The following is an 18106-nucleotide window of genomic DNA, read 5'->3' as shown; positions in this document are numbered from 1 at the left end:
CCGACATTCTTCGTAGAAAGAACTCATCTTACATCATCAAGTTGCAAAGGTCGTTGGTTTCGGCAAACTTCTCCGTTACCCAGTTTGATTCACATACAGGGATTTTTGACTTGCCTTGTTCCTCCATTTTACTTGAAACCAGGAAGCCTTCTAGGCTCATGAGAATGTAGAACTGCACGGTCGTATCGTACAGACTACGTCCCATACAGGTACAATATGAAAAAATAGTTAAATCATCATCATGTGTATAGTTATGATCTGGTAGTTCATCTGTCTATAGTCCACTATCATCGTAATGCAGGGCTCTTGTTCTATGCTGCTGTCGTCCTTGCTCTGAAGTCGTCCAGCTGTTTGAACATCAACTGTACAAATATCAGCTGTTCGGTGTCTAACAGCAATGCTGCGCCATGCTTCTGATGTCATTATTCAAGCGGTTCCTACTTGTACTGTAAAGAGGTATCACGCCCCACACTTTTCGTGCTACGCACTCGCAGTGCTCCCACTGGCTGTACTATACATTTTTTGTTAAATACATTTTATTTTGTGAATCCGACAAGTATCAAATTTACTCGTCATCCTCCTCCTCCTCGAGAGTCTGGGCGGCGATTCGGTCAAGATCTCGCTGTCCGTTCTCGGAGATTCGTCGGCCACCCTTGAGACCGGCCTCAAGGACACCAAGCTTCTCAAGAGCCTGCAGAGCACGTCGGTTGACGGAGCCGGAGGCGTCCTTGTGGTGAGAAGGTCGCTGGCCACGGTTGATAGCACCACCGTAGAGCTTGTTGAGCTTGCCAACACCAACCTCCTTTCGCAGGTAGATGTGTCGGGCAATGGAGGCAGCTCGCATGTAGAACCATCCCTCAGCATCCTGGGGAGGGAGCTCGTTGCCGGCAGAGGTCTTGACGATCTCAACGTAGCCGGGGACCTCAAGCTTACCCTGTCGCTTGAGGAAAGAAGCGTAAGCCTCAATGAACTTCTGAGCGGGAACGTCTCTGTTGTTAGTACTGAAAAAGAAGAATCGTTGAGGTGTATCGTGTGAACGCACCAGAGACAGTTCCAGATTGAAGCTGAAACAACTCACTGTCTTTAAATCACTTGCGTGAAGTCCAAAATCCCCATATTTCCACTCACCTAACGGAAACACCAGTCATCTTTGTTGTTGTTGTTGAGTTAAGAGGTTTTTCCAACGATGTGATTTTACTCTTGGGACTGGGAGGGTCAGACTTTCAGAGTCAACCTTATTTAGGACTGCTTTTACAAATTGGGATGAAGTCATGTGATGTGAAACGTTAATGTAAGGGGCCATTGGGCAGTACCTGGAAGGAAGGCGGTCCCTAGGAGTAATGAGAGCATCGATAATCGATGATGTTAGCTGACATTGGACAAGCAGATATAAATGGTTGATCCTTCGGTAGTGTATTTTATGCAGTTTTTTCCTATTCATAACCTGTGATCACATCCACACATATAATGCTGTCGAGTCAATTCTGAGGATTACGAGTATCATACAGTGCTTTCAGACCTTTCCCCATGACCTGAAGTGTGTCCGAGGCCTCTGTCGATAACGATCTGGGTTGCGAGAATGAACATGGTGTGTTGACAACATTTTTTGCAGAGTCGTCATCGCTGTCACCTTACACTGTGAGTGTCATAACTTTTGGGCATCTATATGTTGGCTGCAAGTCCAGTAATATAAAATGAAAAATCTGTTAAGACGAGATATCTCCCTATCACTTGGATTTGACTACTGTATTTAATGTGCACACCATATCGGTTCTGATACGGGAAAGATGGTCTGGACTATGATCGTGCAAAGAACTACAGTGTTTCAACCGGGATGTACTATTTGTATCGGTACAAGTACGGTGCGAGTACGTGTACGTGTACTCGTGAAGTGAACTGTCCTAATGAGCTGTGTGCACAGTATTTTTTTTCTGGTTCTACTAGTAACTTGCAGAAATCTCTACTTGTACCAGTGCCTATGAGTATGTACAATGATATTGTGAACATCTGTCGATATTTGTAGTTCCATTGTATCCGGAGTGAGGGCCCACATTGCTCGTACTGTATTGTTAGCGAGTATAAATTCCACAGACCTCCAACTATATTATTATGCTGTGAGACAGATGGTGGGCCTGATGTGTTAGTTTTCCAGTACTTGTACAGTAACTGTGCTTGGTCATGTCTCGAGCACGATGTCAGAAGGCTTCAGAGAGCTACAGTATGTACATACTGTAATTTCCAAGCCGCATGCTCGTATAGCTTGAGTCTAATGAGTGGCTGATTCTCTCAAGATGAATACAGGAACGGTCGGTCAGTCGCAGCAGATTCAAGTGGAATCGATCGCCGACATGACTAATTGTGTCCAGATCATCTATTTCCCAGCCAGTTGGGATCAATAAGCGCCCTGTCACCACCTCCAGACAAGATATGGTGTACCAAAATACGATGAATCAAACTGCGAGTACAACTTGCATTGGGAGGTCAATGGCGCCCCCCACAAAAAGGAGAACGGACAGAGTGACTGTGATGAGCATACAGTCGGCCTTGCAAGAGCAGTGTAGAGCACGAGATCTTCTGTAATTCATTATCCATATCTGGAAGACAGGATCAATTCAATCCAAACGCGCCAGTGTCGTTCAACGCCCATCCCCAGTATTTTTAACAGACTGGACAAGTATCAGACTGTTATTTGGAATCAACGCTTCCTTCAACACCAGTGTGGTAGACATCCACGTGGAAATTTCAGTAGTAAATACTTTTACCAGATGTTCACATAGAGAGAAAACCCCTGAAATATGTTATATAACACGCCTCTAATGTCTAAATTCACACACAAATAACTGACATCTTACTTCCAACTAAAGCCTCAACTATATCCGTCACTAACGTTCAACTAAACATGTCAGCTTCCAAATACCCCAATACTGGTCCAATAGGTCCAAAACTCCACCCAGACCGTCAATATCCTTTAATTTATCGTTTAATTAATATCTCGCGCCATTTTCATATCAATTGCACAAGTTTCAACCCTCCTTGGACTACAACAGCAACTCAGGGTTAGGACCAACTGAGTTGCTTCCAACGTTCACGTCTGCATTCTGCCTGACTATGGGGCAACTCTGGGTGGCGCCTGGAGGGGTGATAGGGACACACAAAATGGCTCTCTGAAAATATATAAAATGAAATAAAAACCACGGAAATATCAATTGACATGAACAGGGTTCCCCACACATTTATCCCAAATATTAGCCCCTCAATTACACCAACTTCCCCGTCACCCCTTACCAGCCCTAACCCCTCTCGATGGTAGTCAAAAATTAAACCCACAGTCTGTACCACCACATCACCACAATGAACAACCCCAACTGGAAAAAATTCAGCAACCAGCTCAACCAGCTGCAGCGACAGGCCCAGAAGGGTGCCGGAGGTGCCGGAGGCCCCAAGTTTGTCGGCGTCGGAGGCCTGGTCGTTCTGGCAATTGCTGCCGCCACCATCAACTCGTCTCTTTTCAACGTGGATGGTGGTTCTCGAGCCATCATGTACAACCGAATCGGCGGTATCTCTCCCCGAATTTACCCCGAGGGAACCCACATTGCCATTCCCTGGTTCCAGAGCCCCATCATCTACGACGTGCGAGCCAAGCCTCGAAATGTGGCTTCTCTGACCGGTACCAAGGATTTGCAGATGGTCAACATCACCTGCCGAGTGCTGTCTCGACCCAGCATCTCGGCTCTGCCTACTATCTACCAGACCCTTGGCAAGGACTACGACGAGCGAGTTCTGCCCTCTCTGGTCAACGAGGTGCTCAAGTCTGTGGTGGCCCAATTCAACGCCTCCCAGCTGATCACCCAGCGAGAGCGAGTCTCCCGGTTGGTCAAGGAGCAACTCATCAAGCGAGCCTCCAAGTTCAACATCCTGCTGGATGACGTGTCACTCACATACATGACCTTCTCGCCCGAGTTCACCGCCGCCGTCGAGGCCAAGCAGATTGCCCAGCAGGAGGCCCAGCGAGCCGCCTTCATTGTCGACCGAGCTCGACAGGAGAAGCAGGGAGCCATTGTCAAGGCCCAGGGAGAGGCCCGATCCGCCGAGCTGATTGGTGATGCCATCAAGAAGTCCAAGGACTACGTTGAGCTCAAACGTCTGGATACCGCCCGAGAGATTGCCCACGTGCTTGCCAAGTCCGGCAACAAGATCATGCTGGATAACGACTCTCTGCTTCTCAACGTGGCTAACGATTTTAGATCGAAGAAGTAAGAGGTTTAAAGGACCTTTTTCGCCCCTCGAAATGTTACCTAGCTTTGGCAAGGTGCACTCGCAGACTCTTCATCTTGTGTAAATAGATAATTAACTGAAATTAGAAAAATATGAAGGTAGGTGACAGTGGATGTATACCGTTCCCATACTTATAACGACATAGTGTTTCTTATTTAGACTTGGAGTGATATACGAGTATATCTCTTTATCTCCAAGGTGTTCGTAAGAGCGAGTGACACATTTATATACAGTACATACAAGTATTAGTACTCCATATTTCCATACACAAATACACTGTAGTTGTAATACATAATTTTATTTCTCTAACACTTAATATACAATGCCGAAGACTTCTCTAAATTAGTTCTCCTCCATCTTCACGTCCTCCGTCTTGACCTCAGACCCCTCACCATCCTTCTTGACCTGCTTAAACCACTGCTTGTCCACCTTTCCAACGTCCGGAATATCAGCAGAGCCGTAGAAGAACTTCTCAGCGGCTCTTCTGTCGGGAAAGCTGACCACCACAGAGTCTCCACTTGCTTGGGCAACATTGGAGTACTCTCCAACACTCACCAGGTGGGCTCGAATGTGTTCCTGCTTGTCCGCCGTGACAGGAGAGATTAAAACGTCCTTGGGTCGCAGATCGAGAGAAAACTTGGTTCTATCCACGTTTTCTCGTGCAGGTGGAGCTCCATAAGGGTGGTAACCTCCTCGGCCTCGGAAGGCACCTCTACCTCGAGCTCCTCGACCTCTGAAGCCTCCTCTTCCTCGAGGAGCAAACGACGAAGCCGCTGAGGTGGACTTGAAGACCTTGGTGGGGTCCTTCTCATGCTCCAGAATCTCTGCCAGCTGGTTTCGAAGATCTTCCACGTCCTGGGTAACGGGCTGTCCCATCTTCGCGAGAAGTTCCTGCTGCTCAATCTGCATTTCCAACAGCTGTTTCTTCTGGGCCAGAATTCCGGTCATCTTCTCCAAATGCTCCTTTCGACGCTGCTCCTTCTCCTCAAACGCAGCCTGTCGCTCCTCCTGCAGTCTCTGCTGCTCTGCGACCTCGTTCTCAGGAGTCTCGTCGTCAGTCTTGCGCCAGTACACCTTGACAAAACGGTTGTCAAAAATAGTCTCAGGCGACTTGTACGCGTTCTTAGCCTCGGCTGTGGTCGAGAACTCGATCTCTGCCAGCTTACCGGCAAAATTCACCTTGACCGAGTTGAGAGTTCCAAACTTTGAGAAGAAGTCTCGCACGGCCTGCTCAGAACAGTAGTCGTCGGGGATCTTTTCCACCACAAGCTTTCTGTTGTACTCTGTCGACGAATGAGGTGTGGAGATTGCGCTCATGCCCCGCTTGTTTCCTCCATTGTTGTTATTGTTGTATCGCTTCTGCTGGCCGGAAATGAATCCCTGGTGGCTGGGCAACGGCACGTTCATACCAGGCATGGGAAATCCCATCTGTTGCATCTGTGCAAAGTCGAATCCCGGAGGAAACGGAGGTGGTGTAGGGAACTGACCTTGTTGCTGCTGCTGTGGGAACTGCTGCTGCTGCTGCGGCTGTTGTTGCTGTTGCTGTGGCTGCTGGAGGGGCTCTTGCATATAACTTTTGGTCTCAATAGCGTGCATTAGAGCCTCGACAAAGGCGTCCGTATTGCCATGCAAAAACTCCGACAACTGGGATCTGCACATTTCCGCAAGCTCCGACTTGGGCATGTCGTAGTTGGCGAGGGCGATCACGTAGTCGCCAAGAATCGACGTGTCGGCATCACTCAGGTTCTCGAGCTGTTGCAAAGCCCATTGCTTTAGTTGCGGCTGCTCGTTTTCGGGAATCATCTTGTGTTGGTGTTGGTGGTGATACAGAAAAGGAGAAAAGGAAAGCAGTGCATGTTGAACAGAGGTTAACTTTATTACTGTGATGTGGATGGACTGGTGAGCCGCGCTTTTAGGGATGTATAAATGATAATTTCTGTATTATTTTTAGCTTGATCCACTCACAATGAGCTTCTGATTTGATTCACTTTTTGGTAGCTCAATTATGAAGATTATTGATGCTTGAATAAAGTGCATCTTTAGAGATTATATAAGCAGCAAAATTCGGTACCAGCATACCTTTCGAAAACATTGGGAGGAGGCAGGCAGCAGAAATTATGAAGCGTAGTGTTGGATTGAGCCAAGTTTGATCGTGGATATATTGTTAATGGTGAAGCTATAAAAGTGTAATGTTCAGTATATCATTTTGATCTGAAGAATCTGGCGATCTTTTTAGCTACTCGAAATTTTATATTATCAGGCTAGAAACGAATCCTGTAGACATATAGGTTGAACATTTGGCGACGGTAGAGCTCTCTGGAAGGTACAAGTGTGTGGACCCGTGTAATGGTGATCCAGACTTCAGCTGCGTTGACTTTATCAGACAGTGTTCATTTCGTTTCGTACTTGTATTGTACAACTTGTGTTTTACGATGTGCTTTTATCTGTAATCTTTCAGTATGATAGACAAATGGGTGGTTTATGGCTAAATCGGTTGATGTCGAATATGCGTGGAAATATAACTCAAGGTATTCAAAAGGGAGGACAAACGGAGTTGCCCAGCGAAGTCCAGAAAGTTGTATCTGTCTTGCATAGCTCGTCACTCACTACCGTAGTTTTAAGGGCAGTTGAAGTACATGCTGTGCCCCTGGTGCACTCCATATCGTACAAAACTCAAAATATTGTTAGGCGAGCATCTGATATATTTACATCATTCAAACCCCTCTTTACGAACAGCATATAATATACCGACAGGTACATTAAATCATAACTTCCGCTCCAGCCTGTTCTTGTGGTTACACACGATGTTGAGATCTCCATTTAGATTGGCTGCAGGAGGGCGCACGGGTGCACGCTGGACATTCATCCCAGCGTTGTCTGGAGTGAAAAACGGGTTCAGATGATGTCAGCCTTACTACACATTGTAGGAGGTGAAATACTTACCCCAAACCTAAACAGACAATTTGTGGAAATGAACGGATGGTACCAATCTACTGTTTTTGTCAAACTTGGGGTTCGCTATCAGTCAAACTACCTGACCTATATTCTTCTCAAATACAACCACCTCGCCAAACTCTATTCAAAACTTCTACCATGCAGAGTCGTGAATCATGTCTATCTGGACTCAAATATAACCACAACACTAGTTCACCATGACCAACCTCAGCTACGTGATTACTCTCATTGGAAAGAGCGACATTCCCGCGGAGTTCATTGCCTCCGTCCAGGAGATCTTCGCCAAGCTCTCTGTTGTTTCTCAGTTCGAGATCCAGCTTGATGGTAGCCGGGTCCTCGACTACTCCGTTGAGATCCCCATCGGAGCTCTTGCCGAGCTGAAGATTGATCTGTTCGACCTTTCTACCGGTTCTGGTGTTGACATCATTGTTCAACCCACCGAGAACCGACTCAAGAAGCTGTTCATCTTCGACATGGACTCCACTCTGATCGAGCAGGAGGTGATTGAGCTGATTGCCGCTCGAGCCAACGTTGAGGCCCAGGTTGCTGAGATTACCGAGCGAGCCATGAACGGCGAGCTTGATTTTAACGCCTCTCTGGCAGAGCGAGTCGCTCTTCTGAAGGGAATTGAGTCTACATCTCTGTTTGACGAGCTCAAGACCCAGCTGGTGTTCACCAACGGAGTCAAGGAACTGTGCAAGGTCCTTGGAAACACTGGTGTTAAGATGGCTGTGCTGTCTGGAGGTTTCACTCCCCTGGCCAAGTATGTGGCTGGAGAACTGGGACTTGATTACGCCCATGCTAACAACCTTGAGGATGAGGACGGAAAACTCACTGGAAAGACCTATGGAGAGATTGTCAACGGAGACAAGAAGGCCGAGTTGCTACAGCGAATTGCAGCCGAAAACAACATTGAGCTCGACCAGGTGTGTGCTGTTGGAGACGGTGCTAACGATCTGCCCATGATGGGTGTTGCTGGCTTTGGTATTGCCTGGAATGCCAAGCCTGTGGTCCAGGAGAAGGCCCCTAGCAGACTCAACTCGGGATCATTAAGAGATGTTCTTTACATTCTGGGCTACTCTAAGGGAGAGCAGGAGGAGCTCTTGAAGTGAGCAAACAATAGAAGGCGAGATTGAAGAACGAAGAGCCTACGACTACTTGTAGACAACGCTGACGAGTTTAGCTCATCTTTCAAACAATATCGCTGACAGTATATAGTATTGATAATACGACATGATGGTATGGGGATCAATGAGAATATATGTTTCGGACAGAACCGAAGACACAGGTTGTTGATCATGACCTTGGAGGATGATAGGCACTCAGTTAAGATCTTCACGATTTCATTAGTTAATCTATGAGCATACTGCAGCTGTACTTCTGTTTATTTACATACAGATCGGGTCTAAGACAGGAAGAGCCCAATTAGTATATCCTTAAACGGTACGATGCAGGCTGGAAGTACTAGTGACTATGAAAAGATGATAACGAGACCAGTGCCAATACAAGTACCATACCATTTGATGGCAACGTACAGTACAGTCGGCATGTATATTGTGCTGGTGGTCTTATTGCTATTTCCCTCCCCCGCTGTAGAAAAGCAGAAGCAGTCTCACATGACTATAACCAGATATATCCACCAGACGTCATTAGAGCTGAATATTCACGTCGTGTCTACATCCCCTCAGTTCTTGGTTCCACAATAATCGCTGACAAGCACGAAACCACACGTCTCCATTATAGCTCCGGCCTGCACTTTTACTTCCGCATGCTTGCTCCTCGTTAGTAATCTCACATGTACCACAACGTTCCATGCCAACGGCTGCATTTCGTCGTGCATAAAGTGGGGCGTCTAAGTTATAGCAAGGAAAAGGTGGAGCATATAGATTTCGCTAGAGAAGGGGAACAAACTAGATTTTTTTTAAATACATTAGGGATAGGCCGATTTACTCACCGATGTTTTTTCCCCCGTCCTCTCTAAGATCAATTGCGTATTCTAGACGACCCCCTCTTATTTCAGTCACCAATGACTAAAATCCTATTTAGCGTCTCGATAGAGTTCCTGCATCAAACCAGACAGAAGTCTAACTGAGCTTGTTAGTAATGGACCTATCTTAAACGTACGAGTCAGACTCCATTTGATTCTCTATGGTAGGATTGTGAAATAGAATCGATACATTGATTGGTTTGTCATTAAAGACCCCCCTTCCTCTTCCTCAATTCGTGCATCTCCCCACCATGACTAAAAGGTTATTCAGATTCAAAGCAACACTAAGGTCAACTTAAAGGCTGCTGCCCCTACAAGTATTTAAGATCCCAACCAAACACATGTTCCTCCGCACTACACTACGACGTATTCAACAGACGAGTTCCCATCTAACCACCTCTCGCCTGATCATCACACGCAACATGAGCACCGAAACACAGCCCGCCGAAAAGACCAAGGGTCTTGGTTTCGCCAACAAGGATGGCCACTACCGACGTCAGGTCTCTCAGTTCAGAAACGCCATTTCCTCCAAGCCCGGCGCCGAGTTCCCTCCTGACAAGGATCGATACCACCTGTATGTCTCCTTAGCCTGTCCCTGGGCCCACAGAGTGCTGATCACCCGAAAGCTCAAGGGTCTGGAGGACCTGATCACTCTCAATGTTGTGGACTGGTACATGGACGAAGATGGGTGGAAGTTCAACCCCGAGGTGCCTGGTTGCACTCCGGACACTGTCAACAATGCGGAGCGAATCCGAGAAATTTACTTCAAGGTAAACCCCGAGTACGATGGCCGATTCACCGTGCCTCTTCTGTTTGACAAGAAGCAGGGCAAGATTGTCAGCAACGAGTCTGCTGAGATCATCCGGTTCCTCTTCACCGAAATGGACTCTCTCATCCCTGAAAAATACCACGTTGATTACTACCCTGAGAAGCTGCGACCCGAGATTGACGCTGTTAATGAGTGGATCTACAACGACATTAACAACGGTGTCTACAAGTCTGGCTTTGCTACTACTCAGGAGGCATACGACCAGAACGTGTACCAGCTGTTCAAGTCGCTGGACCGAGTAGAGAAGATTCTTGGCGAGCACAAGTACCTGGTTGGAGACACCCTGACAGAGGCTGACATCCGGCTCTTCACCACCATTGTGCGATTCGACCCCGTCTATGTGATGCACTTCAAGTGCAACCTGGGCATGATCCGACACGACTACCCCAACATTCACCGATGGCTGAGAGACCTGTACTGGGACATTCCTGCCTTCAAGGACACCACCAACTTTGAGCACATCAAGAAGCATTACATGATTTCTCACCTGAAGCAGAACCCCTACCAAATCGTTGCTGCTGGCCCCAAGGAGAACATTCTCCCCAAGGATAAATAAGAAGACAAGAGGTGGAGTACATAATTAACAGATATTTAACTGGTATGCATAGAGGCACTGATAGAACCAATATAACTAGTGGAATATTTTCCCCCCCTGATAATGATTACTCTCAATTGTGGTTACTCGTACTTCACTCTTTGTGCTTCGCATTCAGAATTCACACTCGAGACTCGAACCCACACACCCACGCACCATTACGTCACGCCACAAGGTTGAGTGACAAATCAGATCAATATGCAACTAACTAATTTAATAGTCTCTAAGGTACCTTTCCACAACCACAGCATGATTCGGGCACTGAAACACCTCAACCGGCTCCAGGGCGTGCGCTCCCGGTCAACTCTGGCCACCGGACAGCCCCTGTTTGAAACTCGGCCTCACCTGATCAAAAACGGAGACATTACTCCCGGTATTCCTGCTCTGGAGTACTTTGAACGACGTCTTCGAGTGGCTGATGCTATGCCTGTCAAGTCGTGTGCTGTGGTCATGGGAGCCACCACGAAGTACCGATCTGGTCCCGTTTTCTACGATTTCCACCAGAACCCGGATTTCTTCTATCTTTCTGGCTTTCTGGAGCCCGAGTCTGCTCTGATCATTGAGAAGACCGGCTCCAAGCCTGACGATGTTGTCTTTCACATGTTTGTACCTCCCAAGGACCCCCAGGCCGAACTATGGGGTGGTGCTCGCACCGGCGAAAAGGGTGCCAAGGATTTTTTCAACGCCGACGAAGCATACTCCAACAACAACCTGATGCAGTTCAAGAAGATTGTGGAGCGAAACGATACTGTATTCCACGACTCGCCAGATGTTAAGAACGTGGCTTCTATTTTCACAGAGACAGTGGAGACCCCATTGACCCGAATGCTCACCCAGAAGCTCGTGTCCCCCCTGTCCCCCATCATGACCAAGCTTCGAGCTGTCAAGTCGCCCAAGGAGATTGCAGTCATGCGAGCAGCGGGTTCCGTTAGTGCCAATGCTTACAATGCCGCCTACGCCAACCCATTTGCCACTGAAAAGGAGCTGCAGGTGTATCTGGAGTCACTTTTCCTACTGGGTGGATGCGACAAGCCTGCCTACGTTCCTGTCATCGCTGGAGGAGCTAACGCTCTGTCGATTCACTACACCCGCAATGACGACAAGTTTGGAACCAATGATCTTGTTCTTGTTGATGCCGGAGGACAGTTTGGAGGCTATTGCGCTGACATCTCTCGAACATGGCCTGTTGGAAAGGATAGCGAGGGTAAGTTCACCGAGGCCCAGAGAGACCTGTACGAGGCTGTTCTTGATGTCCAGAAGCAGTGTATCAAGGAATGCAGCACTGACAAGTCCATCAATGATATCCACGAGATTTCTGTGCGAAAGCTGCACAAGAACCTGCAGAATGTTGGATTCAACGGCATCACTCTCAACCAGACACAGACCCTGTACCCCCACTACATTGGCCACCATCTGGGCATTGATCTGCACGATGTGGGCAAGAGCAACCGACGAGCCAACCTGCAGGTTGGTAACGTCATCACCATTGAGCCTGGTGTGTACGTGCCTTATGATGACAAGTACCCCAAGCACTTCCAGGGTATCGGTATTCGAATTGAGGACAATGTGGCCATTACCGATAAGGGCTACTCTGTGTTGACCGAGGAGTGCCTCAAGGAGGTGGACGATATCGAGGAGCTGACTCAGTTGGCTTATATGAACTAAGGGTTTCGCAAAATCTGGAATATAGGTATCGGGGCTCGGCTCTGTAGTCATCCGGTTGTATTCCAAACGCAGAACATCACAGCTATAGACTCAGTGTGTAAATAATGACGATGGTAATGACCTATATGCCAGAATGAGACACCACGACCACAATTCCACGCCAAAATGTACATTGTAGAGTACGAATCCAGAATAACTGCAGTCACAGCAAATGAAGACTTTTGACATGTGAGATTCTCATCACAGTGTCTCCCACATCCAGCGTATATACAGACACCCTATTATGAATCAGGACGTTATTGCATTCCCTGCTTTGATTTGTGTCTGTACATACTCGGGTCTATGTACATACATACTGTGTCCATGCTTCAAAGAAAGTATAATGCGTATACAGAATATCCTCCGAGTTCTCAAGCGTGTAAAATAGTCCACACTCAAAACCATACATGCCCCAATGATCAGTCCTTTTATTATTATATCATCGAAATGTGTTAGATACTGTGTACGCAGTTCTGTCTGTGCTCCAGTGCGCAAAGGTATTGTCATCGAACAACTCTCACCATGCCACCCATTTCCCATATGAACTTCGCATGCACCCTCAACATGTCTTTGCAATTATCTATTCTTTTAAATACTCTCCCTAATGATGAACGCCGGGAAGAGGGGCTCCAACAACCTTACCCTTCTCCACTCGTGCGTCCTTCATCCAGCCACCGACAGAAACAGCACCAACCTCGTCGTGGAACTTCTTCATTCGAGTCTCCATTTCCGGTCGGAAGTTTCGAATGAGACCCTGGATAGGCCATGCGGCGGCATCACCGAGAGCGCAAATGGTGTGGCCCTCAATGTCCTTAGTCAGCTCGTACAGCATGTCAATCTCCCGCTCCTTGGCCTGGCCGGTTCGGAATCGGTCCATGGCCTTGAGCAGCCAGGTAGTTCCCTCTCGGCAGGGGGTGCACTGACCACACGACTCGTGCTTGTAGAAGGCTGCGAAACGCTGGATGGCTCGAATGACATCCTGCTGCTTGTTGATGACAATGACAGCAGCGGTTCCCAGACCGGACTGCACGTCCTTGAGGGCGTCAAAGTCCATCAGAACGTCCTCACAAATGTTCTTGGGGAGAATGGGGACGGAGCATCCACCGGGAATCACACCCAGTAAGTTGTCCCAGCCACCCTTGATTCCGCCGCAGTGCTTCTCCAGAAGCTCTCGCAGAGGGATGGACATCTCCTCCTCGACTGTGCAGGGTTCGTTGACGTTTCCGGAGATACAGAAAAGCTTGGTTCCGGAGTTTCGCTCTCGGCCAAAGGAGGCAAACCAGTCTCCTCCTCGTCGCAGAATGGTAGGAGCCACGGCCACGGTCTCGACGTTAGTGACGGTGGAGGGTCGGCCGAACAGACCGACACCGGCAGGGAACGGGGGCTTGAGACGGGGCTTACCAGCCTTGCCCTCCAGAGACTCGATCAGAGAGGTCTCCTCTCCGCAGACGTAGGCACCCATTCCACGGTGGATGTACACGTCAAAATCGTAGCCGGAGCCACAGGCGTCCTTACCGATGAGACCGGCGGCGTAAGCCTCGTTGATGGCGGTCTGCAGCACGGCGGCCTCGTTGTAGAACTCGCCTCGAATGTAGATGTAGGCTGCGGTGGCGTTCATGGCTCGGCCGGCCAGCAGACAGCCCTCGACGAGCTTGTGGGGATCCTTTCGCATAATTTCTCGGTCCTTGCAGGTTCCGGGCTCTCCCTCATCGGCGTTGACAACCAGATATCGGGGACCCTCGTTCTTCTCCCATCCAGGAGGGTTCATGAAGGACCACTTGAGACCGGAGGGAAATCCGGCACCTCCTCGGCCTCGCAGACCACTCTTCTTGATCTCGTCGATGATCCACGTGTCACCCTTGAGAATCAACTCCTTGGTCTTGTACCAATCTCCCTGCTTTCGAGCAGAAGCCAAATCCCAGCCGTAGTTGTCGTACAGGTTCTGGAAGATACGGTCCTGGTCCTTCAATCCACCGTACTGACGGGCCTTGGGGGTGGCGTCCTGGGTGGTAGCAAAGCCTCGGCTGAGTCGGGCCAGACCCCGTTTGTGTAGCGTGGTCCTGAGCATCTTTAGTTGTAGGGTGGAGATGTTGTGTGGTCAAGCAAGCTGGCTTTTACACAGGTGCAGGCGAAAAGTTGCAATGCTATTGGCTTGGGATTTGGGTCGCTTTTGATTGGCTGAGATGGGAAATACCTAGTGTGCGTTTCGGGGGGGGAAAATTTAATTTTAAAAATGGGAAAGTGTTCAAAATCACGTGACTGGTTTATTTCGACTGCCATATTGCCAATTGCTACAATACCGGACAGGTTTGAAGAACCCCCCAATTCGCCTCTCCAACAGTGGCCCGTTTTTACCTCTCCCAACACCACAAACAGACTCTGGGTTAGGGCACAAATCAGCCATTGGGAGTATGAGAAGGGGGAGTTACTCAGCTGTGGAGATTGAGTTTGGGAACATAAGGAGGTCATACGAAGACAGCGTCTGAGTGTATCCTTCCACCAATTCGTTAGGCAAACAGACGTTCCTCAATCTAATGTTGATAGTAAATGAGGAGCATTTGTACGGAGCATTCCCATTCCATTATGATCCACCTAAATTAATACCTAGAGCAACCTCCTTTTTGCTACCAACCAAGTAGTAGTGCCTCCCTCTCTCTCTCTCTCTCTCTCTCTCTCTCTCTCTCTCTTCTAATATTTCATGGTGGACATTGGTCAGGTTTAATTTGAACATCGCTAAAAATTAAGGTTATCTTACACGAGGTGTGTAGATACTCGTCTTTGGGGGCTTTGGTTGCTGAAGGCACGATCGAGATAAAAGTTTTTCAAATACCCTTCTTCCATTGGACTGTTACACAAAATCATCTGCGTTTAACTGCAGTCGTCTTCAGGTTTCAGATTGTGTGCGTTCACAAATGCCACTGTATAATGAGTATGTACACGTCAGTTGTATCCATTCTGTGGTTGGGATGTCCCGTTAGTCTATTTGCACGACAGGTATCAAGATTGGTTCAATGTCAGGCTCAATGTTTGTGTCTGAGTCCTTGTTTGTGTCATTCGCTGCATGAACTTGTCCGAATGTCAACTCTCTCCTACCACTGAGCGAACACTCGCTTCCAGGCACCAAGTACGCCGAGTGGGGCTTGAAGTTCATTTCCAGCTTGCGGTACTGGTCTCCGAACGAGCACTGTCTATTCTGTTGCCCGTTGCATCGCTGGAGTGTCTCCCTGGGTGGATATATACCTCGCACGTCGTTGATAAATACCTCTCCAGACATTTGCTGGTACCCGTTCCAGAAGGGAAACCGAGGCACAAAGTCACCCAGATGGGTCATGCGACAGAACTTGATATCTCTCTCCTTGACCTTGAGAGTGTTGGGGTTCTGCGATCCCCAGAAGACTCGGTCGGCAAAGTTGGCAAACTGCTTGTTTCCCAGTGCCGGAGCTCCAGCCGAAAAAACTAGGGGAGAATAGCCGTTGAGTCGGTAGTTGAGTCCAAAGAGCGTAGCTGCAGTGCCTCCAAGTGAATGGCCCGTAATCACCAGTTGGTAGTCGGGGTATTTTTCAGTCAGACGCTGAACAATACTGTCAACAACATGGAACGAATGCAAATATCCCTTGAGAAAGCCCAGGTCTACCTGGCAGTTGCGACAGTTGAAGTTTGATACACCCAGATGCTCGGGATGAAGCCCCACTAGCCTCAGATGCAGGTCTGTCACCCAGTCGTGGGCATCCTGAGTGCCTCTCAACGCCAGAACAATCTCCTTGTGCTTGTGATCCAAAGCCACAAATCCTGAAATTGTGCGATCAAACAAGTTGTCTGAATGAGTGAAAATGTCGACCAACTCTGTATGTTTCCCCAGCTCTTTGCAGCCTCTAGCTATGCACTTGAATGGATGCTGAAGTTTCTTGGGGACACATGGAGCCACATTGTTGAACCACATGTACCGCACGAGCCGCTGTTCAAACTCCTGGGACACCCCGCGTGTCTCGCCGCTCTCATACGCCTCACTGTTGCCTCGTATCATGCGGTTCACACTATCGCCAAACCGGTCCAACATAATTGGACTACTTAACGCGACAGAGAGAAGAAGAAGTAGAACAATCATTGTTGGATTGTAGCGGTCACCACGCATGTTATATACCAGCTATGTTTCAGGGCATTTCGAGAGGTACGGAAAGTGTAGCTGTAGGAAATTGGAAAGAGTGGGAGGAAGAGGAGTACAAGTCATCCCACAGCTGCAATAACGAGGTAATATCAAGGAGAAAGTGGTGTCTGGGTTTAAATAATATCTATTGCAGTTGATTTTGGCACTCCAAAATGATTATGGGAAATTTCTGAGTGTGTGTAATTTTCCATGAGTGAGGTTGAGTATGGCACTTCCTCACACTACAAGTAGGACACTGAACAGGAACATTGAGTACATACTCAACCTCACGTAGTGTCACGTGAAAGTAGTGTTGAGTGAAAAGACTTCATCAATTATAGACAACAAATGGTTTCAATGTCCCTTTTACTAAATGTTTAACACCATTCCATTCCGTTTTAATATATCTCCTTCCCGTAATGTATGCTAAGATTACTTGAGAAAATCTAAGCAGGAAGTCTAACTATTGTACCTTCCTAGTTGGATTTTATATTAAACCGGAGGCTAGAGGAAATAAATGATTTACAACAACACAAAAAAAGGTAAGGTATGTCGCAGGGTTGCAAGAGCTTCAACCAACTCACACATGTTCAGATACTATTACAAAGGTCTACACTACAGTATGTTACTCCCATACTATTTATCTTCTTTCACTGACCATACTGCACAACTCACTCCAACTCTTTCCATACTGCACCTGTCTTACACACAAGATATATAATACCCGCTTCTGACAGGTCCTATTGTGGCTGGAGTTGCAAACATGAACCACACATCGTAGTAAGCCATATTTGTGACTAATTTATTCTAGCGGTTATAATTTCTTATCGTGGCTGATTGTCTTATCGTGCAGCCCAAGAAACCTTTATCGATTGTGTGTTGAGGTTTTAGTCATGTGATGGATATTATAAGGTCTTTTTAGTGAGATTTCATGCCTGTACCTATCTACGACTGTATGTTGAATTGAAGCCAGTTTTCAGCTTCAGAAGACCTACGGGACTGCCCAGTTGTGGTCATATGTCTGGATTGTGATTGAGCGCGATTCTGTAACTAATTGACGAGATGATGAGATAATCAAGACAAATGAGGCTAAGTGGGGATGTGAATATGCTCAAAGGAGTTCAGAAGCAATCTATATACGATGTATGCGAGTTTAGTGGCCACTACTCGTACTTTACAGTACTACAGTAACTCCATGTCACATGGAGCTCTCGCTGGTATGAGTGATGTGAAGCATAACACTATTCAGAAGTCCGCTCCGTCACAGTGGGGGTCACATAATGAGTGACAGTAGAGATATCACTAATTTGAAGCAACCAATCGGATTCTCATATTGAGAGGAACAATAAAATATAATTTATTTGTTCCTTATAGGCCCTTGGCCCTACTTGGGGTCTTCTGAAATCCACTCTGTCCGCGCCGTTTCAGCCGCATGTGCGAAGTACATAACCATAGTGAACGTTTAAATGATGACATAGCAATAAAAGGGGCATTAAAAAAGGCTTCAGGGACAGTTTCTCAACAATATGAGATATCTGCAGAGGGTTGAAAGTGTGTCAGGCACGATTAAACAAAATTTTGGACCATTCAGCACTTTTACTGACCTCAGCTGGGCCG

The 18106-nt window shown here is 47.6% G+C and overlaps 8 protein-coding genes across 8 annotated transcripts; 4 read left to right on the top strand and 4 right to left on the bottom strand.

The window, feature by feature from the left end:
- Positions 1 to 565: 565 nt before the first annotated feature.
- YALI1_B26808g (uncharacterized protein) lies at positions 566 to 1529 on the bottom strand (the record flags this gene model as incomplete). Its single annotated transcript, XM_068282132.1, has 2 exons — positions 566 to 989; positions 1507 to 1529. The coding sequence occupies 2 exons, from the start codon at positions 1527 to 1529 to the stop codon at positions 566 to 568; spliced, it is 447 nt and encodes a 148-aa protein (XP_068138233.1).
- Positions 1530 to 3351: 1822 nt separating this feature from the next.
- YALI1_B26790g (uncharacterized protein) lies at positions 3352 to 4257 on the top strand (the record flags this gene model as incomplete). The annotated part of the gene is made up of 1 exon (XM_501138.3): positions 3352 to 4257. The coding sequence occupies one exon, from the start codon at positions 3352 to 3354 to the stop codon at positions 4255 to 4257; it is 906 nt and encodes a 301-aa protein (XP_501138.1).
- Positions 4258 to 4617: 360 nt separating this feature from the next.
- YALI1_B26763g (uncharacterized protein) lies at positions 4618 to 6078 on the bottom strand (the record flags this gene model as incomplete). Its single annotated transcript, XM_501137.3, has 1 exon — positions 4618 to 6078. The coding sequence occupies one exon, from the start codon at positions 6076 to 6078 to the stop codon at positions 4618 to 4620; it is 1461 nt and encodes a 486-aa protein (XP_501137.1).
- A 1349-nt stretch (positions 6079 to 7427) lies between these two features.
- On the top strand, positions 7428 to 8342 carry YALI1_B26749g (uncharacterized protein; the record flags this gene model as incomplete). The annotated part of the gene is made up of 1 exon (XM_501136.3): positions 7428 to 8342. One exon carries the CDS (start codon positions 7428 to 7430, stop codon positions 8340 to 8342), a length of 915 nt encoding a protein of 304 aa, XP_501136.3.
- Positions 8343 to 9558: 1216 nt separating this feature from the next.
- Positions 9559 to 10602, top strand: YALI1_B26728g (uncharacterized protein; the record flags this gene model as incomplete). The annotated part of the gene is made up of 1 exon (XM_501135.3): positions 9559 to 10602. The coding sequence occupies one exon, from the start codon at positions 9559 to 9561 to the stop codon at positions 10600 to 10602; it is 1044 nt and encodes a 347-aa protein (XP_501135.2).
- A 237-nt stretch (positions 10603 to 10839) lies between these two features.
- On the top strand, positions 10840 to 12306 carry YALI1_B26715g (uncharacterized protein; the record flags this gene model as incomplete). Its single annotated transcript, XM_501134.3, has 1 exon — positions 10840 to 12306. One exon carries the CDS (start codon positions 10840 to 10842, stop codon positions 12304 to 12306), a length of 1467 nt encoding a protein of 488 aa, XP_501134.3.
- A 640-nt stretch (positions 12307 to 12946) lies between these two features.
- YALI1_B26679g (uncharacterized protein) lies at positions 12947 to 14413 on the bottom strand (the record flags this gene model as incomplete). The annotated part of the gene is made up of 1 exon (XM_501133.3): positions 12947 to 14413. The coding sequence occupies one exon, from the start codon at positions 14411 to 14413 to the stop codon at positions 12947 to 12949; it is 1467 nt and encodes a 488-aa protein (XP_501133.3).
- A 906-nt stretch (positions 14414 to 15319) lies between these two features.
- Positions 15320 to 16450, bottom strand: YALI1_B26659g (uncharacterized protein; the record flags this gene model as incomplete). The annotated part of the gene is made up of 1 exon (XM_501132.3): positions 15320 to 16450. The coding sequence occupies one exon, from the start codon at positions 16448 to 16450 to the stop codon at positions 15320 to 15322; it is 1131 nt and encodes a 376-aa protein (XP_501132.3).
- Positions 16451 to 18106: the final 1656 nt, after the last annotated feature.

The sequence above is a fragment of the Yarrowia lipolytica genome, chromosome 1B (genome assembly GCF_001761485.1).
Source record: "Yarrowia lipolytica chromosome 1B, complete sequence".
In the NCBI taxonomy this organism is placed as follows: Eukaryota; Fungi; Ascomycota; class Dipodascomycetes; order Dipodascales; genus Yarrowia; species Yarrowia lipolytica.
This window is presented reverse-complemented; position numbering and strand designations above follow the sequence as displayed.